The sequence below is a fragment of the Enoplosus armatus genome, chromosome 3 (genome assembly GCF_043641665.1).
Source record: "Enoplosus armatus isolate fEnoArm2 chromosome 3, fEnoArm2.hap1, whole genome shotgun sequence".
Taxonomy (NCBI): Eukaryota; Metazoa; Chordata; class Actinopteri; order Centrarchiformes; family Enoplosidae; genus Enoplosus; species Enoplosus armatus.
In genome coordinates, this window is record NC_092182.1 from 23,882,371 (window position 1) to 23,907,002 (window position 24,632).

The following is a 24,632-nucleotide window of genomic DNA, read 5'->3' on the forward strand; positions in this document are numbered from 1 at the left end:
TTTTGGTTTTCTTCCCCCTCTTAAACCTGCTACATGAACGGCAGCAGGTGTGGAGGTTAAGTGGGGGACTTGTTACCTGGGTTAATCAGCTGGTGTAGTGAAACTGGCTCTCTACATCCCGTTAAAGCCTCCTCCTCTTTGCCCCCCTCTGTACCTGTTGCTGCCCTGACCTGCAGGGTTGTGGAACGCCCCCAGCAGTCCATGACCAGTGAAGTCCCTGCCGGCCTGTTGGAAGCCCCAGACCAGGGCAGCAGCACCTGTGTGGCCCAGGCCCCCTGGCCAGACAGGCGTGCGCCCCAGGAGGCCACCTCCTAGGGGAGTCAGGTGCCCTAGAAAGGGGCGGCGGGAAAAAGGCTGGTTGGGGAGTCGAGGCAGGTGGGGGGGCTGCAGGAGGCCGGTGCCCCGCTGCTGCTGCTGGCTGTGAGGTGGTTGTTGTAGGTGTGACGGACTCTGCTGGAACTGCTGTTGCTCATTTAGTTGCTGCTGCTGGTTGTTCAGTTGCTGCAGATGTTGGGGCGGTTGGATCTGTTGTAGACGGGGCAGTGGGGGATTTGGGTTATCCTCCTGGTCTGTTACCATGGTGATACTTCCTGTTACCTTGGGGCCACTGGCAGTTCCCACAGTGCTGTTGCCAGGTGGTGCTCCCTCTCCTCTTATTGGCTGTACTTGGCCTGACAGTGCGTCTCTACAGGAAGAAAACAAGAGGCTCAGCTGAGTATTAGATCTCAATACTTTTTGAGAGAAGTGTGTGTCTCATATGTATCACGAGTATCAAAAACTGTCCTCTACTGAAAGCTGACATTGAATATTAGGTCAGATTTATGATCTTGTTTACTTCAGTCACTTCCTGATTCAAATCTTAATTAGCCCAATTTACACTGTATTTATACACGTCTAATCAGTAATGATTCAGACAACATTTAGCATTGCATTGCTAGCATTGCTTCACATGCTTAGCTGTATTTTGCATATTGTTCATTTCTGAGGAGGTGCACAACCAACAGAAGGCACACAGAATACGTCGGGTATCCATCATGCACACACAAACAGTCAAAAGCCATTGACTATTTAAAGCACAATCCAACTTCATTCAATGAAAACTCTCCCACTGCTTATATGGACTGGTCTGTGCTGATGGTCTGTCTTATAAGTTATGTGCTAGTACAGCACGTCCCACAGTGTCTACATGAACCAGCATAAATTATATTTCAGGATGACAAAGACACTCCCAAGTTAAATGTTACAGGTTCCATCATTTTACAAACTTAAGACAAAAGGCAGTAATGATTTACTATTTACTAACCTCAGTCTGTCGCCCCCTACAGGACAAGATGTGGTACTGGAGGAGGCTGGACCATGTTTAGCTGCTCTGGGAAATGCAGGTGCTCTTTGTTGATCTGCTCTCCCTCTCCCTTCATTGGTTGAGTCTGTCTGGTTACTTGGTCCCGTCACTGCAGCTGCGTATTGATTGGACGAAAGGGTAGACATGTCGCCATTACTGGGAGCCAAGTTTCCTGCCAGTAACCCCACCTCTCTTACTGGAGTACCATCTCTCTGATCTCTAGGCTCTCCTCCCTTCCTCCGTCCCTCTGTGAGGGTCTCTGCTCCAACCTTCCTCCTCTCCTCCTCCCCCACCTCTGGCTGCAGTGCTGAGTGAATGAACTCCAGAGTGGCTGCCACTGCTTTCTTGCCAGGAGTGAGGTGGACCGAGTCAGAAGGACCTCCTTGACCTAAAAGACGATTAGGAAGGAAGCTTTTGAGGGGGTTGATGCTCAACTCTGCCTGCTGCTGCTGCTGCTGCTGCGCCTGACGCTCAGCCCGTAACTGTGAGATGGCCCGTCGAAGAACCTCAAAGTATGTGCCTGAATGATTCGGCACACCTTCCTTACAGGAGGCGTCTGGGACGAGCTGGTCAGAGAGATGGGAGAGAGGGGGGAGGCTGGAGCCGGACTGCTGGAGGAGATGTTGGGGTTGGTCACGGGAGGAGAGGGGATGGATGTGCTCTGGGAAGATAGAGGGAGAGCATTCAGAGCCCAACACAGAGTCACTAAGACTCAGCTGCCTGCCAAGACCTGAGGACAGAGGACAGCACTGAGTAGAACACAGGGAGAGACCATAGAACAGGGGTAGAGATCCTAGAACACAGCAGGACGATCTACACTAGAGGTTCCCAGCTTATCTGGCTTATGACCCCAACTTAAGTTTGATTTTTTTATCATAACTCCAGCTGTTTAAACACTTGACTCTTTAACACTTGAGTCAGCGTCGGTTGAGGCTGAAGTTAGAAAGAGGTGAGTTTATCAGACCTCTGCTTGAGGCGAGTGTGCAGTGTCGCCTCAGGTAATCTTCCTCTTGCTAGCTTAACGCGCTGGGCTTGCTTCCTTTGCTATGCATACAACAGCGATGAACGAAAGACGAGGTTTATGAAGTTCAAGGGTCATGCAACAAAAATTCAAGCAATTTATTGACACAACTGACCTTTGGGAGTCAACATGTCATCCATGATTGGCTGCTTGTCCTTGATGTCATGGTAACCGACCAGTCTGGTGAAGTTGTGCAGAATTTCTTCACTACTGGTCACGATGATGCCACCACTGGAGTAGGCAAGGAACTTTTCATAATGATGGTCTGAGTTAAAAAAAAAATTAAAAAAGACAACTAACATCAGTGCTCCAGTTCAAATTAAGTTTTCAAATCTCAGCAGCCAATCAGGTAATCACTGCTGAGTCACTGGTATTGATTAACATCCCTGCCGTGCCAGTGCTCCTGACACATACGTACCAGTCAGGAAGACTGTGTGTCGGTACTGAGTGTATCGGGCCTGGAGCTCCATGAGACAGTCCAGGTCAGGCGACTGATGGTTCGTCATGTCGCAGTGATGATATGGGAGGAACTCAACGATCTGCCGCTTCTGATAAGTTGACAGTAAGTCCAGTAGGTTGGCTGCATCTCTCCTGAACCTGACAACCAAACAAACGTGCAGACACAACGTCAAAACAGTCGTCACTTTCAGCCGCAAGTCAGTGCCCATGTGATCTGTATTCCAACTGCAGGATGTGGGAGAGAGTTTGTTACCTGCACTTCTTCTAACTGTTGGGTAAACAAGATACTGACCAAAACTAAAAATCAAACTCTCCACCTTAGAAAAAAAAGTTGCCTGGGCTTTTTCGTAGTGGCGTCAGCTGGCAGCTGCATATAGTGTGTGAGCCTACACTGCTTTTATTTCCTCCACACCGTCTCTATCATTTCAGGGAGAGCCTTTGATAACTGGGACCCCTCCATGTTTTGGGAGATCTTTAGCTTTGTCTGTGTGGGGCTGTGACCCTTTGAACACAACACATTTTGCTTAAAAAATTTACATAAAAAATAGATGAAAATCACACCCCTCAGAGTCATAAATCATTTAAATCTGAACACACAGACATTATACCATTCCACACACACACACACACACACACACACACACACACACACACACACACACAAGTCATAAAATAAGCACTTCTTACAACTTATTATGTCAAGATGTTTTCCTCAGCATCAGACTAACCCAGTTGAAAGGTGTCCATCATTATAATTAATAAAAGCTATAATTCAACATGACTTAATGGTGTAGATATGTCAAAATATAAAAGGCTCTGGTGCAGCTAACTTACTGACTGCATGGCAAAAACCCAAAACATATTAATCTGATATGGAAGTAAGAAAAAGTAAAACAACTCCATCAAAACATCCATATGATTTTACGACATTATTTAGGCTCCCATCAACGTGGAACCGATATATAAATATACATCAATATTTCCTGTGTGTTGAAAACCTTTAAAACAGGCATAAAAAACAAACATCTTCACAGTTCTCTTTTTCTTTTTTTAAATAAAACTATCTTAGATGATGTATTCTACCACTGACATGCCAAATGGTGATAAGCCTGTAAATCAAAAGGAGTGTGGCTGTAAATCCATTCAGTTATAGTTCATTAAACATATCACAGTTTCGTTTCGTGTCTGTTGTGCTACAGTGTGGCTCATTAACAGTACCTGGATTGTTCTTTTAATTTCTTGTGGGTTTTGCAGTGAACCTTCCACCTCCAGACGCTGTCTGGAGAACTGTGCTGTTCCAGGAACATCAGCAGTGTAGCCAGGCGATCTGCAGAACAACATCTCATTAATCAACACATCAGTTAAGTTGAAATAAATACAAACAAAAAGGCCACTACCAGCGAGGCTTCTGTATCAAAAATGATGCAAACATTCACAAAATATTTCTACCACAATAATACATAATACTAGTCAGAGCAAAAAAAAAAAGGTGCAGAAAGATTTCCATTACAATGACCTAAAAGTACATTTTGTTCTAATCCCTGACCCACCATGAGTGATGAAGTCTGGATTGAGGACTAATTCGTCCGAAACGATGCAGCCTCCAGAAACAAAAAGCTCGTTGTAGCTGTTGTTCCTGATGTCATCCAGTGTATCGATTCCCACAAACACCACCGAGGGGTGTCGCTTCAGAGACATCAGACCTGGGATCTGATGTGGACACAAACACACACACTTCCTGTTATTAAAAATCCAGTCAGTGCATCTGTCCAGTGTGAAGAATAGACGATAACGATGGTTGATGGTGAATTCCTTCCAGTGGCAGTACACCAAGTCTCCTCACTCCACACGGATCGAGATCAAGACATGTAGTCTTGTGTCCCAACTAATGTTTAGTGTCCTGACTGCCACTGGCCATGTATTCATCTTCTGAACGCATGCAAGAGCCAACAGGAAGAGTCTGAGCACAAATCATGCATGTTTTGTCACAGGTGTGATCTCTCTCTCACCATTTATCCTCCCAAAACATAAATAAAAGCCTCACTACCAAGAGAAACAAATATGAGACAGAGAGAGAAGAAGAGAAAAAAAAAGGGGGGGGGGGGGTCATTCAGCGGTACCTTGTGTACGTGTCCCGCTATGTCTTTGTTCTTAATGATGACCAGCAGTCTGTTGTCAGAGTTTTCTTGGCTCAGAAAGGCCACAGGACTCTGCTCCATGTTGCCCTGCTTCAACAGGTGTTCCTACGACACACACACACACACACACAGAGTATATATATATATATATACACAAAAACACAATAATTCTACATCAGTACAGGCTAATTGTTACATCTTATTTTTCAAGAGCTACTTGATCAAAGCAAAACTAGATGTCAAAGTCTTTATGAATGTCATTCCAGATCCCTTCAGTCCTCTCCAGGACCAGATCACTAGTGTCTGTTTTTATTTATCCATTAGTGTTTGTTTATTGAGGTCATTATATTCATTACCTTTCTAACATCGGTTAATGTACCTTTTTAAAGTTTTCATCAAACCTTCATATTCATTGATTAACTGCAGAAACTAAAATATTTACATAGCTTTGTATGTATTTGTGAACACTGAACTACGCTGCCCTTGAGGTCACCTTGACGTCTTCATAGACCTGGTCCTCTGACTCGGTGCTGTGGAGGTAGAACTGCAGGGAGTTTCTCTTGACGTCTTTAATGATCTCCACCAGGCTGTTGAACACCTCTGGCTGCAGCTGGCTGATCAGGGAGCTCAGGGCTGTTGCCGGGGGAGCCGGACCTGTGCCTGGCCTGGGGACGGACGCAGAGGCCGGACTGGAGACTGGGGGGCTGGAGGGCTTAGGGACACCGCTGAACCCTGGCAAAGTCACATTACAGTTTGTACCTGCAAGACTACTCCTACTACCTTCTCCACCAGTGGTACAATGAACAGTCCTGGAAGTGCTGTTGTCTTGTGCTTGTCTGACGTTTTGAGCGACTGTTCTGTTGATCTCTAAAGTGTGACTTTGCTGTGGTTTCCAGTGGGACTGAGGGGACTTGTTCGGAGAAGGATGGAGGACGGCAGTGTTGGTAGACTTGTAGACAGAACCAGATGCAGAGGTAGTAACAGATAAAGTGACATTAGAAGTTGGGGGATTCCTGTTGTTTGTGGCATCAGGAAACTGTTTGGTGATTGTATGTGGCTGCCACACTTCCCCTCCTCTGGAGAGTGCAGGAGTTTGACTGACTGAAGCACCGGCGTCAGCAGCTGTCAGTTCACCACAGAGACCATCATCATCTCTGCCTGTGTTAGCATTAGCTGCTCGGATGCTGGATACAAAAGCACTTACTCTGCAAGCCAACGCGGCATCAGCATTAGTCCGGCCGGTGACAGGCCTGTGGCTCGGCCACCTGTCATCAAACTCTGTTAGCATGCTGTTAATGCTGTCCTGCAGTGAGCTAACATAGTCCTGGACAGGGGGGCAGGGGTTGTAGAAAGACACATATTGCGAAAACTGAGATATGGGGGTGTGTGGGAGTGTGTGTTGAAGTGCTGTGGTTTCTGTGTTTGAAGTGGAGTGTGGGGACTGTGGGAAGCTGTAATGAATGCCATCCTCCTGCAGGAGGAGCTGCATCTCAGAGGAGAAGTTACCCAGATGTTTGTCCACAATCCTGTCAATATCTCTGAGAGGACGAGAAGAAGGTGAGGAGACAGGCGGAGAGAGTTCCTTCGCTTGTCCTTTTTGCTCTGCATCACTAGCTACCACATGTAGCATTTCCACCTCCTTCTCCTCGTCGACCTCTTCTTCTCTTTGCACTTTCTCAAATAGCTGAGTTTCCATTTCCTCCTCTAAAGGTTCAGCCTGTAGCTCCTTCACCTCCCCTGTTTTCCCCTCTGCATCTTCCTTCTCTCGCTCAGTGGCTGGCGGTGAGGGGTTTGTCCTCCTCTCTAGAGCTGGAGGGACAGATGGCTGGATGGATGCAGAAATGAATTGCTCTTTATTTGTCTTTTCTTTCCCCTGAAGTTTCTCTTCTCTGTCCTTGGACACTCCTGCAGGAGGCAGACTATGTTAGATGGGAAACACAATAGATACTGAGCAAAGAAACTGTAACAACACAAGTCCTGAGTGCCGGGGCATTATTTATGGTGAAGTGCAAAATGTGGTCTAGGCCTAATTTGAATGATAAGCTTAATATGTGAAGTGACAGGACTTCCCATTATAATACAGACAGCTGACAAATTAAAGGAAAAACCTGAATAAATGAGTGCAGGAACATAATTCAAAAGCTTCTGTTTCACACATAAAAACTATGACAACTACGTTAGTCACACACTCTGATCTGTTTTCAAGTTACATATGTAACTACAATTCTATGAATTCTGACCTTCACAGGCAGTATGTAACACGTGGATTTCCACCGTCTGTGACAGTCAGAAAGAAGCAAAGAACTGACCACACTGCCAGGAGGTGATCTCCGTTTTTATATGTCTTGATATGAGGAGCCTGGTCCACATCAGAGTGGACGTGACATTGCATGGAGCACAAGGCAATATCAAAAAAAGGCAGAGAACTGCAGCTGCAGTGAATACTACAGACTGGGGTCCTGAATAATAAAGTGACTATATATTTAGTATTTCAAAAAAAGTGGATTTAGTTAATCTTTAAGCAACATCCTCTGCTATGGACTTCACAGTCACCAGAAGTCAAACCAACTGGACACCTATGGGAGACGTTGAAGCGACGTGTCAGACAGCATGGTGTTTCATCCCTCTACAGATCCACAGACTTGGAGAGTCTACGCCAACTGAAGCTGTTCGAGAGACACTTTACTAACATACTTGATGTTGGCTTTTCCGTCTAACTTGTCACCTGTCTTGTTAAATATTTATGTTTATGTTCAGTTACATTTAATGTCACCACAAAAGCCATTCCACATCAACTGGTGTTGATGCCCCAGAGCACCTGAATCGACCAATAACTTGTTTATGCACATACATCACATAGTGAGGCTTAACTTATATAAACAAGCTCTATTAAAGCAAATAGAGGCTGTAAGATTTGCAGTCATCACTTAACTCAAATCTACAGTACAACATCAAATCAATTTAGCTCTACAAAAAAAAAAAGCACGAAAGGTGACAGCTCCATGTCTACTTTCTCTCAGCCAGGCTTTAGCAAATAATGCAGCAGGAAATAAAATTTGACAAATTTTCACATGTTGAAGTTCTAAACTATGAAATGGCCAATATCCATGACACGGCGATCAAAGCTGTAGGTGGCATTAGAGTCTAAAACAGATGCAACAAGTACTCATGTGGCTGAGGTTACCTGCTAACTCCCTGGAGGCTGTGGGGGCTAACTGCTCCTTGTTAGCACCACTGTGGTCCTTGTTAAATGTGCTGAGCTCTGGGGACTGGCACTGGGAGGGGGGGTGGCTGAGCTGAGGAGAGGGGCATTGGGAGGGAGATGGGGGAGGGCTGAGCTGAGGAGAGGGGTATTGGGAGGGAGAGGGGAGAGGGCTGGGCTCCGGGGAAGGGCATTGAGACGGGGAAGGGGGGGGACTAGGCTCTGGAGACGGGCATTGGGAGGGCGAAGGGGGAGGGCTAGGGTCAGGTGATGGGCATTGGGAGGGGGAGGGAGGAGGACTGGCCTCGGGGGATGGGCACTGGAAAGGGGAGGGAGGAAGGCTGGGCTCAGGAGATGGGGTGGGGCTCTTCCTGGGAGGTTTGGTTGTTGTAGTGATGCTTGTTGCCGTGGTGAGGTGCTGGAAGCGAGGGTCCTGAGGGATGTTTCTGTCTCTCTGGGTGTACCTCTCTGAACACAGACCTGCAGACAGAGTTTGAGAGTTTCAACTTTCATCTCATTCTGGTCAATTCTGTGGTCTGGTCAGGACCTGGTCCTTCAAAACCAGCATTGCAAGCCACTAGTAGTATAGCAAACTATTTTCTGTATAATTCTGTATTTCATATTATACAGTTACATTATGATCTGATGCTTGCTGCTCAGAGTGATAGTCTGCTCTAGAAACGGTTTCTGTCTTAAAGAAACAAGCGATTGAGATCTGTGGCTATGGATCGTGGCTCCCTGTGGGTTTGCAAACAGTGGCTTATTTTTTGTCTCAAATTTGTGAGCATATGCTTTTTCAGAGTAATCAGAGCCGAGCCATGCTTCCAGAGTCTGTTGTGTAAAGCAACAAGTTATTTGTTCCTCGGTGTTTAACTCTGGATGGGGAAGAGTGCAATGCTCCTGTGTTTTAGTTGAATTAGTTTAGGTCATATCAAACTTAACAAACTTGAAGTTGACTCTCTGCTTATTTAACGATCATCTTCGAGGTTTGTTTCACTTTTTGTCCCGCGTGTGTTGTGATATTATGTGACAGTGTGTGTGTTTAAAGGACGTAGAAAATGAATTTAAAAAAATTGATCACAAAAAACAGGAAGCTAATGTGTCAACATTTAAAGATCGTGATACCAACGCGGGATAAATTCATGAAGGAGGACTTCTATCACCCCCTTGTTTCCCCTTTTTCCTTTGCTTCTCTCTTTTGTCTTATTTTTTATTTCCCCTTAACACTACGGTGTATGTATGTATGTATGTATGGGATGGATGTAGGCTGCTGCTCAATAAAAATATTTGAACAGTAACAACAACTATTTTGGCATTTTATATAAATGGTATTGTTTGTATGTATATCCTGGCTTGGCAGGCAGACAGACAGACCTGTAATGGGGATGAGGACCCACGGGATCTCCCCCTCTCCCTCCTCCTCCTCCTCCTCTTCGTGTCCTCCTGCTCTCCTCCCCAGTCCTCCTCTACCTGCTGCTCCATGATGATTCATCTCCCCGCTGTGGGAGCTGGGACTGAATCCCTCCAAACTACTGATGCTGCCCGCCGTCTGCTCCTACACACACACACACACACACACTTTGTTAACCTTACCTGCTCCATTTTAACTATTTATTTTGGGAACATTTGACCTACTGGAGTTTATAAAAGAGGGTCTGAAAAGTGAAGAGGTTCAACTGTGTCTGTTAGCAGAGGAATTCTACTACAACAAGTGCAAAACGAATTACGTTCAATTCGAGATTATACAGAATGTATATTTATAACTAATTTTTTTCAATGTCTCACTGCAGCTACGTACAAGTTAAGTCAGTCTTCAAACAATACTCACATGCTACATGTATGTTTAGAGAGTTACTGGTCAATGTAAACTGCTGAAGCCTCATTTAAGCTTCAGCTGATCTTTAGAAGTAATTTTTACCTGTCTGCTCCATTTCTTTCAGTGCAGTCACACTATGAAGGAATCACTTCACGGCCGGTATATTGCATAGTTATTAAAATTATTAAAATAGACTATCCAAGAATGGCGATCTATATTTTTATGAGACTTTTTGAGGGAGTTTATTCTAAAACTGGGAAAAACATTTAGAAAATAGTAAGAAATCTCACGAACTGCCTCTATAACCAAATATCCCAACTCACCGCCAGTTAGTAATTTGCCTCACTGTCAAACCAAAAGGCTAGAATGCTGAAGTAATGAACAGTGTGATGCATGACGCCTTCACTGCACATGTTCTGGGTTCCTACTGGACACAATCATAATTTGACTGTGCTGTATGTAAAGTACAGGCAACAATAGCTCAAGGGAAATTCAACAACACTGACTCAAAGGAGACTGAACCAAACCACATGCAGCTGATACAATGATTTGTGGCCAATCTGCTGGTCACAAACATTTACTTCAGACTTAACAGTTACCTCCAGCTCCTCCTGCTTCCTCAGGTCAATGTCACAGTTGGTAGGCAGACCCAGCTTGGTGGCCAACCTATCAAATGGAGAGGATTCCCTCTGGCCGTCCACTTGCATCTCACAAAGGCTCTGATGGGCCGTTCCCCGGGCAGCCTGGTTGAGGCCTGACAGTGGGTAGAGAAAACAAATGTTGGCCGACAAAAGAGTAGAAAAGTCTATGAATAAAAAGGTGAAGGCTCCACATGTGGAAAGTCTCCATATCCAGTCACCTGTCAGCAGGCTGAGAAGTTTGGCAGCTAGTTCAGATCCATCTTCCCTCAGATCAACGTCCTTCAAACCCACTGAGCCAATCACAGACGCAAGAGAGCCAGGAGAGGCAGGGACTTGGTTTCCCTCAACTAGGAGCCAAAAGCAGAAAGAAAACTAGTCAGTAAGCAGCACATCGCCCATTCATTGCAAGATGAACAATTAAATAAGAAGAGTGTCCTAAAAGTGTGTGAATGCAAAGCAAAAACAAACTTTAGAGCTAAAGTTGATGAGAAGACAAGAGTTGACAAAAACATTTGATAAGATACTTGACACAAATTCACAAGCAGACTTGTTCCCGACATCAGCCAGAAAATTAGCAACTCTTCTGATCAGACTTTGTAGAATAATAATTCTGATTTCACATATATCCAATTCTGACTCAGACAAGATCAAAGCAAACCCTTATTTCTTAATTGCTTGTTTGTTCTGTAACATGCCAAAATTATAATTAATTTAAAATAATTTTACCACAGCCATCCATCCATTTCTCACCGCATATCTGGCTCTGGGTCAAAGTAGCAAAAGGCAAAGTGGCAAAGTGAGGTAGTCAAGATAACATGCCACTTTCTCCAGCTTTTCCTGAAGGATATGTAGATAAGATATGTAGCCTCTCCAGCGTTTTCTGAAAGCAGTTGAACCTCTTGAAATGCAATGAAAACATGGGCATGAACCAGTCAATGAAGCGCGTTGCTGGCAGCAGAAAAGAAGCTGCTAGTGTTACCTCATGAGCATCTCCTCACCTGGAATCTTGCTGTGTCTTCCGGGTCCCTGCGATGCCTTCAGGAATTTAAGCGCCCTCTCTGCAGTCTCCTGTTCCAGTCTCCTCTTCCTCCCTGGTGCCTTCACGCCTCCTCCTCCTCCTCCTCCTTCCTCCCTCTTCACCTCATTCTCTGCATTCCTCTTACAGGTCAAGACCAGGTCTACCAGCTGCTGCATCTGAGCGACAAAGAAAATACAATTGAGTTCACTACGCATTAAGAGAATTTAGTGTTTGTAAATAGTCTTCTCCACACCATACTGACACCATATTGGTGAAATTTTCCAACGGCAGTGATGGACATGTCTTTGTGGTTTTTCTTCTTTCTCTTCAGCCTTCTATAACTTCTATAACAAATAACCACTATTAGGCTTGTAGGAACCGAACACTGAGATACAGAAGAACGAAACTTTACTTCTTTAGTAGAAAGTGCTTTATTCTTCAGATTGCAGACAGTGCAATACAGATGTGGAGTACGAAGGGTCTGGATTCAGAATGCAGAACAACAACATTTCTCCCAGCATCATCTTTTAAACCTCACAGCCCCCCTCCCATACTAAGCTCGTCCTAATGAGATGGGCCGATCCTGTTTGGTCAATAATCTGATGCGGAGCTCTCTGATTGGTTTGATTTAGAGACACGGATCGTGTGCCATTAAAACTGTTGCTAAGTGAAACACCGGCCTGCCTGTACTTCTCCTGTGTAAGGGTGCTCTCTTGCAATAACAATCCTAGTTACGCATACTTTCTGGCAGGACAAGATGACCTTCTCCATGTTACATGTAGGTCATGTGTTGATTATGTAAACAACACAATTTCCTTCAACAGTTTCCCACAACAAATGTCAGTTTTCACCTTCTGAGTGTTGGTCTGTCCGTCTCTAGCGTTGCCGGTCGCCTCCTTCCCCGTCGCCTCTCTTTGGCATACGCGGCTCTTCCTGAGCCTCACCTCCTGCGGCTCCTCTGCACCACAGTGCGCCTCCACCATCTGCCTGGCCCGAGCCACTGACAACAGGTAGAGGGTGGGGCTGTGCAGGTAGGAGTGCAGATAGCCATCCATGTTCAACCGGTGGTGTTTGGGAGCAGGAAACACCTTTCCTTGCTCATCCAATTTGGATTCATACTCGCCCATCGGGTACTGTCGAACCTGGAGAGCAAAAACATAAATATGTGCTTTAATGTTATGAGAAATGTAACGCATTTAGACTGAATACACAGCAAAAATATGTGGACATCCATGCCCATATACTAATGTCCTGTTTTTACATTACAATGCCTTCATGCACAAAGCCAGCTCTATGGAGAAATGTTTTTCCCAACTGGTGTGGAAGAACTTGCCTGGTCTGCACAGAGCTCTGACCTCAACCCCATCCAACACTTTTAGGATGAACTGGAACGCAGACTGTGAGCCAGACCTTAACAGCCAACATCAGTGTTGGACCTCACTAATGCTCTTGTGGCTGAATGGGAGAAAATCCCTGAAACCAGGTTCCAAAATGTGCTGGAAAGACTTCTGAGAAGAGGCTGTTATAGCAGCACATTAATGCCCATGGTTTGAGAATCACGCTGGAAATGACATAGTATTTTGGGACTGTAGTGTTAACTGCTAATAATAACATGATCGTCCTTCAACGTTCTAATCCAATTCTCCAATCAATGACTGTAGTTGAGCAGCATGAGCAGCGACAGCCAGCAAACAAAGACAGGAGCGCCACAGAAAATCCAATGAAGATCATGTCACATTCCCATTGAAAAAATAAAATACAAGCAGGTAATTTGGGGGTTTCAATTTAAAAGAGAAGGTGGTCGGACCTTGCCGTCGTTCTGGCCGATGAGGTACTCCCGAGCCTGGCGCTCCACACCGGCAGACAGCTCAGGGGGGGGGTTGGCGCGGGCCTTGACCAGGGCGTGGTGCAACGCTGGGATAAACTGGTTCAGCCGCGGCATCACCGTGCCACCAGACATGAACGACTCAGAGGCATCATAGGCAGAGGAGGCACACCTGAACGCTACGGGAAGAAATAGGAAAACAACATCAATATTTACATCATGGTGATAAATTTTGAGTCAAAGTTTCAGTTTACATTCTGTAGGAGTTGTTTAGCCTCCTCAGTTGATTCCTTTAACCAACAAGTAAATATAAGTATCAGATTGGACTCGGATCCAGATAAAAGTGAGACATCTCTACTGGATAATACATCGTTTAGAAAATATTGTCAATGAATCGTCAGCAGTCCCTGTGTTACTCACTGGATGTGGCCATATCTCTGGACTCTGGGAAGACAAACAAGGCCTGAAGACACCTCTTCCAGCTCTCTCCTCTCTCTGAAAACACAAAAATATGGCTTCCCTAACTTGAAGTCGTGGAGTATTTTGAAGAAAGTACACAGTATTGTATCAACAATACAGTTTTGATAACTGCCAGTTGACTGTGGTAAAAGACGAATAACTCACTCCACCTCATGCAGTGATAAAAAGTAAAACACAGTTAATTAGCTTCACTGTTGTGCCTTGTTTTACAATAACCACATGGCTTGTCAAACATTATAGATACACCCCATGTGTCCCATGTCATACCAGGCGGTGTGGCCATCTGAACACTGGATAGCAGGAAGAGAAAGCCTCTCTCTGTAAGAGGAGTCACCAGAACCTGAAGGGAGAACAGACGACAATCATGTAACAATTAGTCTAACATTTCCCGTCCGTCGATCTTTTTCTTTCCTTCATTCTTTTCTTTTTCTTACTTTCTTCCACTCTTTCATGACACTACAGTTAATTCTCCTCCTGCTGTTTCTGTTGTTTAACTTTTATCAATCACATGTATTCTCTTATTTTTCAGAAGCTCTCTGTTGAGGGGCATAATCACCTGTGGAAGATATTTACAAATATATATTTGATACTGCAACTATGCCACAAAAAGAAACATAAATACTTTACATTTCCGACACCGGAAACCATTGTTGCATATCATATTTCTCTCTCTCCCCCCATGTTTCTTGTGTCTCTCTACTGGCAAATTAAAGCAAAATTGTGCCCAAAATAATCTTTAAAAAAAACAGTATTCAAATAAAGCCAGCATAAACAATAAAGACTGGTCCCTCGTAGAAAGGCCAGATAAAATATATTGAGGGAGGTGAAATGACCTGTACTATAATGGATTACATGGTAAATTCAGTACAATGTACATTTTCACAGCACAACATCAGTATAGCAGAGTTATGTCATACTCCACAGTCTGCTGCTCTCGCTTCCTCTTGTTAACACTAATACTATTTTCAGTGCTCAGTTCGAATAGCATTTCCAGTTGCTTCCTCTTTTTTTTTCTTCTTAAATCGCACTTGAAGTACTCTCAGTGATATTTTTCACAACAAATGCCCGACAGTAAAAAGGGCCCAGAGCCGCTGGAACACTTTCAGTGGAATACCTGTGCAGTAAGTGTTGAGTTTCAGCAAAGTAGAGGCAACTGGAAATAATTAGCGAATGAAAAGAGTTTGTGTTAAAAAAGAAATGTGAGAGCAGCAGAGTGGCTGGTCAGTATGATGTGACTCTGTTGTTGTACTGATGGAATTAATTCTGTTGAAATGTACATTATACCAAATTAATCAAGACTCAATTAATCAACCGCTAAACATAAAGAAAGTCTTGAGTTTGAATTAATCAGGGAACAGCGGAAATAAGGACTGTAATATTTGTCTGTTTCAAATGGTTGTCTCTGCCACTGAGGAAACCGCATACAGTACTGCTATTTCCTGCTATTTCTCTATAGTGTAGCTGTCCTGTAATGCATCATCCCCCAATGCACTCAGCAGAATAAACTGTTAAAGTAAGCCAAACCCACCACTCTCTTTATCTCCAGCTCCTGCAGCAGTCTTGTCACGCTGGTCGTAGACCGACTCCTGTCAGTCACCTCCAGAAGAGTGCAGCAATGGCCGTTCTTCACAACTACAAGCACAGCAACACAAACACAATTTCTCCTTTAGTTTGATGTTACAAATATTTAGACAATAAAACGGTAAAGGAATATTCTTCATCATCCCTGAAAGGATCTCAGCACCCTGTGATGATGTGAATGTAGTTTCAGAAATGATGATTACTGCAAATTTAAAGCTACAAGAATTTCTTCATATGAAAATGATCAACTTTAAAAGATACTGGATATCAACACAAAATAACGCAATCCAAAAGTGTGACATGTACCATCTCTGTGAAGGTTAATTGTACTTCACCTTCTTGGCTGCTGTTGTAGAGGTTGTAGGTCAACAGGTCGGAGGGGAGGAGCTTGGTCACCTGGTCAAGTCTCATCAACCAACCAATTTCCAACTTCTCTGGTCTGAAGGAGACGCGAGGTGAGTTACACACAGAACAAATCATTTAAAAACTTGTGAACGCACTTGTTTAACTCAGGAAAAAACAGGATCCTGTATTAAAGCAACTAACAACCGACTTCTTGTTGGTTCTAGTTCTAGTTAGTTTAGCTCTCACCCACAACAGAAATGAAGGGAAGGATTACAGTTAGGTACGGTTTGTGTTCGGGTGTTGGTCAAACCTACACATCTATCCTCGTTCTAACAGACACACCAAGACGACATCAAAGAACTAGACACCAAGAAAGGCTGACTGATCAGACGCTTTGTGTCGCCTCATGTCTTCTGTAAAACTCCAACGTACTGCAAAGGCACTTCTTTATTTTATCTTCGTGATGCTGTTGATATAATTCTGAAAACAAAGATCTCCATCTAAGATTTTAATGACTGTGTGTCCATGTATTCATGGACCAGCTGACCAGGGAGTTCATGGGATTCATCAGAGGACAGCGAAATGTGAAGTTGCATATCGTCAGCTTATGAGTTTGAGCGACACTTTCTGCAGCTGCTTCACAATGAAATCCTCTCACAAAGAAGACTAATAATGTAATTCAGTAGGTATTTCCCGAGCTAAATAAAGCAGAATTGGAGTTGTTGAAGGTATATTTTGTCACTTTTGATGGAGCAAGGCTAGCACTTTATCCCTACTTTCTGATTATGTACCACATGAGGCGAAACGCATCACATACTGGACACAGATGAATTTGATTTGATCCTGTCATCTGACTCGATGTAACAAGGCAAACAGGCAAATTTACGGAGTGTTAAAAATTTGCTTATAATAGTCAGAGAAGTCAGTTCAGTACTCACAGTCTGTGGGGCAACAAGGGAGGAGAGAAGGAGCGAAGGCAGATCTGGTAGAGAACCCGGTCACCTTTCACCAAATCTCCAGTCCACACTGTGAACTGAGCACGCTCTGAGAGAGAAAACACAATATATGAGAGAGAGAGAGAGAGAGAGAGAGAGAGAGAGAGAGACAACAGCTCATCAGCATTAGTGTCAGGTTCAGGGCAAGACAGCAAAAAGAGGACTTCCTACATCCTTGAGCTTGATGTTGTTTAAGGTCTGGTGTGATTAATGGAAAACAGGAACCAGTGCTCACCTTTACTCCCCTCTGCTGACTGACTGTTCAACCTGTCCATCAAACACAGCACACATAGAACATGTCAATTCAGATATTCAGTGCTGAAATCAAGACTATAACTCTGCAGCGTTCAGTTTGCCCGCCAGCTTCAACTTAAATTTGAAGGACCGTCTTGATGATCTTGTAGTTTTAAACTTAATTCCGTGTGACTTACATTACTGCCAACTGCATAAAGCATATCATAATAATCCAGATTTCTGAATTTGTTCTTGTAACCTCCCAAGTAACCAATTTATTTCACCATGTTACATGGTCATAAAGTTATAATTACAAATTACATTGGCTTATTTAGTGTTTAATATAGGTTATTGGATATTTTTAAATTAAATTACTCAATGTGTTCTACTGGAATGACACATGTCCGTACCTGCTGGGGGCCAGAGGTTTGCTGGGAAGTGGAGAGTCTTTTCCTTTAAACTGGTAGGAGACGACGGCGTACGGACAGACCTGTCGAGGCCGCTGCCGCAGCTCGTCGAATGAGTACTCATAGAAGTATTGCTGAAATAAACAACCGAATAGTAGCGTTCAAAGCCATGCTTTACTTCTTTAAAGGACAACATAACTTTAGATTATAGAAATATTTTAACAAAACAAAAATATTCACTAGATACTTTAAGCCCTCATGCACCAAGTCAACTGACCACCAAGCCTGTCATGTGACATAAGTGAGCTGTTGTGTTCTGAGATAGTATATATGATTTTAGCTTATAACAGTGATGTTTCTGCCACAACTTGACCCCAAAATGAACCTGATAACAACAAGAACGGAAAAGGTCATTCTGATCACTAAAACATACATTTCAGTGTATTCATTAATGGTTTCCGTGAGACTGTTTTTCCCATATATGTGTGTGTGTTAGAGTGTATTTACCTGTGTGAGTTCAAAGGCGCGGTAGGAGGAGAGCGAGGTGACTTTGCTGGCGTTCTTGGAGATGTGGCTGTCGAAGCGAGGCGTTGGATCTAGAAGGTTCTTCATGTTTTCATAGATGCTCTTCACTTTACCCTGAAACGAAAAATTGATACAACTCCACTCTCAAAAACAGATTATTTAGAGTTTCATCAAAGAAGTTGGCCTGTAGCCAGTTAACAATAAAACTGAGAGGAACAACTCCTGAAGTGTGGCAGAAAGGTACTCAAAAAGGTCCCTCTCTGGTCCACAAATTAAAAAACTGTGTTTCCATTTTGTCAAGGACATGAACCAGTTCAATGAAATCCTGCACTTCTGATTGCTCTCTGCATATATCATAGGCCCCCACATGTAGAATAATTTGATTAATTTTGGGGTGTTCAGATGTCAGTTGAAGGTTTCTTTCTTTAACGTCACAGGCTCCTGGGAAGCAGTATGTTTTAATTGTCTTACCACTTAAATCTCAGATAACGTCCATCCCCATGCGTTCCTTTCTTGCCCCTTTCCGTTGGCTTGAACTCTTCATAATTCTCCCTTGTTCATTCTTATCAGCACCTATCAGTTCAGACCTGTTTTCTAGTTGTAATGTTGGGGGTAACTATGGTCTATGTTTATGTCCACCTTTGACCACAAGCCAGATGTCTGAGGTCGATGTTGGCTGACCTGAAGCCGTAAATGTTTCCCCCTGTGAGAGTGCAATCTTACACTTGTCTTTAGGCTTTGCACCCAGATTATCCCAGCAGGTAGTCACAACACATGACATGAGTCTGGGGAAAGTCATGGTGTCAGTTACAGCGAGTTTTGCTGAGCCAACTCACCAGCGGGAGACATTGGCAGAGTTTCCTGGAGCTCACAGGTCTGTTTACGCTGCAAATATATGGAAATCGTCTGTAGTAATTTATGACAGTCTGTACAGATGAGCACAGAGCCATGGTGCTGTCTAAGGCACTGCTGTCATTCGTAAGACGATGACCATGACGAGTTTGTCATAAATGATCCTCTCAATGAACATTCAAACTAAATAAAAAATCCTTCCAATCATCTAGTTGTGAGAGGAAACCACATAAAAAATTATACCTAAATGAAAACAAAGCAGAGAGAAAGAGAAAGGAGCGTCTGCACTGTAGCAAAGCAGGAAGCAGAAACTCTTGTTACATCGCATGTTTCCTGCCTCAGAGACAGTGATGATGATGACGACGACGACGACGACCATTGGCCGGCTGATTTACCTTCATCACTTTGAAGATGAGGATCTCCCCCGTGGCTCCAGGGGTTATGGGATGGATCTGGAGCAAGTCTGAGTACCTGGACAGATACACTCCTAGAGACACACACACACAAACACACACCAACGAAGAAGAAGAAGAAAATTAAGATCACAATTTATTTTCTTTCAACTTAACAAACAGAACCCTGATTCAACAAACAAGGTGCATTTTAGAGAACTCGCACATCCAGTGCTGCATGTCTTTGCCTTCAGTTTGCTTTTTGATCGAGCACCTGTAGAGGTTTTTTGGGATGTGCGTACCCTACATCCTGTATGTCTTTGATCTTAAAGCTGCCACTCGAAATTCAGCACTTTATGACCTCTCCTTTCAGCATGCAGAAAACAAGCTCAGAATGAACAATAAATGGATGGAAAGGGTAAAAAAATAAGATGATGTGTTATCTTCTGTGTGTGTATCAGCATGCATCTGTTCACTCCTACCTTTAGTGGGGTTTCCCAGCACTGTGATCCAGCTCTGACCCACAGTCAGCCCCTTCTCACAGAGGCAGGGCAGCTATAACAGACATATAAATCAGAAAAATTAGAAATTAGATTATAAATTGGATAAAATATCAATCTTAAAAGGAAAAGGCTCATTGACTATTATCAATTGATTCTGGTCTCAGTTGTACCTGTTCATTACAATGTTGATCCTTCCAGTCATTCTGTCCTCAAATATCTGACATTGCTTTGCACAAGACAACATCACATTCTGTCTAAGTCACGCCCCAAAATAAGACAAACTCTCTGCAGTTTGGTTCTTTTTCAATTAAAGCATTTCAATGCATTTATCCCAGATGCCACAGGATAAATGCCAAAACAAATAAGAAAAACAAAACTGCCTGTATTGTGCTCATCTAACTAAGACATATTCTGCACTGTTGGACACCAACAATTCATCTCACCTTAACAGCATCAGCCAACAGGAAACAGTAGCTCTCCTCCAGCTCCTTATCGGTCCTCCCGTCTGCCTTCATCTCCCTCCTCTTCTCCACAAACTGAAATGCACACACACACACACACACACACACACACACACAATCAATCCCTGAACAAATAATACACTAATACACACAGCTGGTCCTACCAAACACGGCTGCACAGTAAACAATTACGACATATCCCAGTTTGTCTGAGTGGCCTTTTCTAGATTCCTTGGTGGAAGACAAATCCCACATAGGGCAGCCACGACCATTCCTCCATGATCAGACACTTTAAATTCACCACTTGTCTATAATTAGCTTCTAAATTCTTTGACATAAACTCGCATTGTGGCAACAAATTTTGAAGACGAGTGAACATGTCAACTCTGAGTGATTCACCAAAATTTGACAGCATTTCACTTGTAGGTAGGACATATTGAAACAGCAATGCCCCTCCACCCCTCCATCTCTCACCTCTTTCTCCAGCAGCTCACTGTGGATGAGCCGAGGATTGGAGTAGGTGAAGCAGCCAGCGGAGCCGGTGTCGATGTAGCTGGAGGTCAGGATGGTCATCATGTCTTCGTACTCTCTGGACTCAGTGGAGACATACTCAGGCCGAGCTGAAAGAAACACAGGAGGATAGACACAAAAGGTCAGTATGTGTTTACATTCCCTGGACTCTGGGGACTCACTAATAATCATAATAACCGATACCGCATGTTATGTTTTATCCACCAGCATCTGTCAGAAGCTTCTGCCTTTGACCAAGAAGCCTGATTCCAGAGCCTTCCGCATACACTACATGACCAAGAGTGTGTGGACTCTACTAAAAGCTCCCAGTAATTGTAATTTAATAAAGCAATGTTTCGATACAGAAGAGATGTTCGTCAGAAATTGTCAATTTGACGATTACAATTGCTGGAAGATATTAGTACAGTGTGCAGATTGTTTTTTTGGTTCTTCCCTTCAGTTTGCTTTTTGATCCAGCACCTGTAGATGTTTTTTGGATGTGCGTACCCTACACCCTGTTTCAAGAGTGTGTGGACACCTGAACACAGTATGTGGAAACCTGAACATTGAAGCCATATGTGACTGTTGAACATGATTCCAATATCATGGGTATTAACCTGTTACCTTAAAAACCTCCACACTTCAGGGAAGTCTTTCCACATGAGTTTGGAACCTGGCTGCAGGAATTTGTTCCCATTCAGCCACAAGAGCATTAGAGAGGTCCAACACTGATGTTGTCTAGCTTACAGTCAGCGTTCCAGTTCAACACTGAGGTGTTGGATGGGGTTTACTGGGAAAACTATTTCTTTATGGACCTAGTTCTGTGCATGGGGGCACTGTCATGTTGTAACAGGAAAGGACCTTCACCAAACAGCTGACATAAAGTTGAAAGAACACTATCGCTGTAGCATTAAGATTTCCCTTTACTGGAACTAAGGGGACCAAACCAGGAAAAATAGTGGACCAAAGTACCCCACGCCAGACCAAAAGTACACTAACATACTTTATCCTTTACAAGCTGAGGATGCACTAAATTCAATTTGAATAATTAAATTTGGATCACAACACTCTTTGGCAATAAAGTGACAGTAATAAGCTACGGTCTCCACCTTTATCTCCAGTGTCCTGCAGACAAATAAAAAGACATTACCCTCAGCTCATTTACAATATTTGATTTCTGGGAGTTGTTTATTTAATGGATTTAATGTCCAATAAATGTCCAACAAATGTCCCAATACTGCCAATCCTCTACACCGCTTTCAGCACCTTTCAGGTGAACCTTATCCACAACCAAACAGAAGGTTTGGGCATCTGGGGAGCCCACAAAAATAGCTGTTAGCCCACCCCAATTATAACAGGACCATTGCAGCCTTTTTTGTGACGAATACTCAGGAGACTGAAGAACCTGCAGCAGCTGCCTCCTTCAATGTGGAGGAGAGGGCTCAGCTGGAGCGCCAAACACCTGAGAGAGGAGCTGTCGATGTGCAAACACATCCACCCATGACCAAAATTTGACAAAAGATCATTCCCTGTCATGGCAAAATTACCGCATAAAATATCTGTGTGTGCCACAAGTATAGCATTGGAGGGCTCTTTTTTTTTTTTTTTTTACAACTGGAACAACAATACTGGGCATCAAGAGGACCAGTAATTTGTTTGTTTCAATTTGTTTGTCAGTGCCTGAAAGTAACTTACTGCACCATATTGTACAGCAGCAATACAGCAAAATGTAATGACAGTTCCAAAATACTTTCATGTAATTCCGTACGCAAAAGAATATGCAAAAATGCAAAAATATTTCTGCAATTCAGCCAACATGCAAAATCACATCATGTGTTTCCACCCAGAGCTGGATGAAAAACAACAAAGACAGAGTACCTGCGGGGCAAATATCAAAGCTTTCACATACTTCAGAAGTGTGTGCTCAACTTGAGTTATGTAGACGTTAACTAGTAACCAAAAATATGATCATGTGATGATGGTCTACATGCTGAAATGAAAGTTGGACACAGCTAATGCAGAAGATAAATTGTATTGTTGTCGTCAGCTTTTTTGTTTTTACTGAATATTAGATGGAGAAGATAAATACAGCAGAGTCCAGGTACCAGACACCAAACCTCATCCTGTATAGGGATGACAGATTTGAATGATCAAAAACAGGATGATACTCAAAACCAGGATACGGTGCATGTACTGTAAATGTACGCAGTGAGTCTAGAACAGGGGGAGAAGGAGGTGGCAGTGTCATAAGCTGAAGCACATGTTTATGTGTTAATAGTGACCTTTAGGTGGATTTTGTACCTTCAGACAGAGTCAAGCCAGCCATTTCCCCGTTTCCAGTCCTTGTGCTAAGCTTAGTTAACTGGCTCCAGCTTCATAATAACCGTAGTAACCCTCCACATTTCTTCACTAAACTCACATGATACTTTCTGTGTCTGCATATCTGCGAGTAACGACATAACATAAATTTATCATCTACGCGCAGCTCAAAATTTATGACCGTACATGTGTGAACTCATCTGCCTGCAAAGACTTTTGATTGAAGCCTGATTAAAATCCCACAGTTTGTAACACGGGGTTTGTGTTACAATTTGATGTCTCCAAGCCCTAAAGTGAGGAGAAACACAAATCAAAGGGGAAACACTTCTAAACATCACCCTTTAACCTGAACCTTAACCTCAACAAGTCACAAAACAATGGAACAAATGTGCAACTACACTTCACCTCGAAGCTGTAATTACATCAGACTAAACCTAAATGAACCCTGGACTGACTTGACCAAAGGGAAGACCAACAAAAAGGTCCTCATTTAATTACAAACAAAAAGCAGAAAAGGGCACGCACACTGTGCATGTGCGCGCAACTAACTCAAATGTAAACAAATCGAGGAGGCGGATACCTCAAGTTTGCTACTACTCGTTGACATAAGCTAACGTCAACATGAAGCTGAAATCAAGACACAGAGCTCAATCCATGTAGATTTACTGTTACGTGCAAATAAAACTACAATTAGTTAGCTGGTAGACTAAAACAAACGCCAAGCAGTAACTTACAAGTGCGTAATTGACGTTAGCTGGCTAACTGCTAGCTAGCATCCTAGACTTACGGTAGCTGCTAATTAACTACCTCAAAAACATTGCAGCGTCTACAAAGCTCGTGTAGTTTTATTTAGGTAATATATATGACAACATATGACACACACGTGGGTGGAAATGTGTAATGAGGTGAGCTGTCACTAAGCTAACAGTAAAAAAAAACAGGTCAGAAATTGACTTCGGTTTAGTTGTTCGACAAAGTACCGTTTCCGTTACTCCCCAACGGTAAAGGGACTGACAGCTTCAGGACGTAAAATAATTAAACTAACGGTTAGTTAAAGTAAAATGGTAAATATACAACTCTTGGTTAACTATATACTACTACAAACTGTACACTTTACTAACTAGATTATAATGTTACTGAATGGCAGGAAGAATGCGGACCAGCCCACCTCTCTTTTCCTTGGGTTTCCTCGGTATATGGAACTTGAGGGGCTCCATCGGCATATGTCTCTGGTGGACGCCTTGTAGTGCCGAGTTCCTCCGCTCCATCCTCCCACCAGCAGCACTCAGTCTGCCCGGACCTGGTAGAGTTTCTCTGGCTGGATGTACCTCGATTACCTCGCCATCTTGCAGGCTAACGTTAGCTCCAAGGTCCGCGGCAGCAGAAACCCTCCTCGGACGGACTGCCTCCCTCCGAGCCTGATTGTCGTCCATTGTTGGATTCTCGACCAAACCGACGCGTCTCTTCCCAACCGTCACTCTGTCACTGTTTCTCGGCGAGAGCCCCGCGATGACCCCGCTGTTACGTCCTGGTCCCGCAGCGCAGGGAGACAAACCAACACACAGC

The 24,632-nt window shown here is 43.6% G+C and overlaps 1 protein-coding gene across 1 annotated transcript; it reads right to left on the reverse strand.

Moving 5' to 3' along the window:
- tasora (transcription activation suppressor a) lies at positions 1-24,626 on the reverse strand. Its single transcript, XM_070903289.1, has 28 exons — positions 24,235-24,626; positions 20,712-20,857; positions 20,220-20,312; positions 19,756-19,828; positions 19,277-19,368; positions 18,012-18,143; positions 17,508-17,638; positions 17,099-17,130; positions 16,807-16,912; positions 15,859-15,962; positions 15,471-15,574; positions 14,210-14,282; positions 13,883-13,957; positions 13,445-13,641; positions 12,489-12,779; positions 11,618-11,813; positions 10,838-10,966; positions 10,578-10,732; positions 9,537-9,717; positions 8,145-8,642; positions 5,454-6,865; positions 4,943-5,065; positions 4,373-4,532; positions 4,041-4,149; positions 2,782-2,960; positions 2,479-2,628; positions 1,304-2,003; positions 1-685 (listed from the first exon to the last, which is right to left on the reverse strand). The coding sequence occupies exons 1-28, from the start codon at positions 24,497-24,499 to the stop codon at positions 112-114; spliced, it is 6,480 nt and encodes a 2,159-aa protein (XP_070759390.1). The 5' UTR covers positions 24,500-24,626; the 3' UTR covers positions 1-111.
- Between the last annotated feature and the right edge of the window lie 6 nt (positions 24,627-24,632).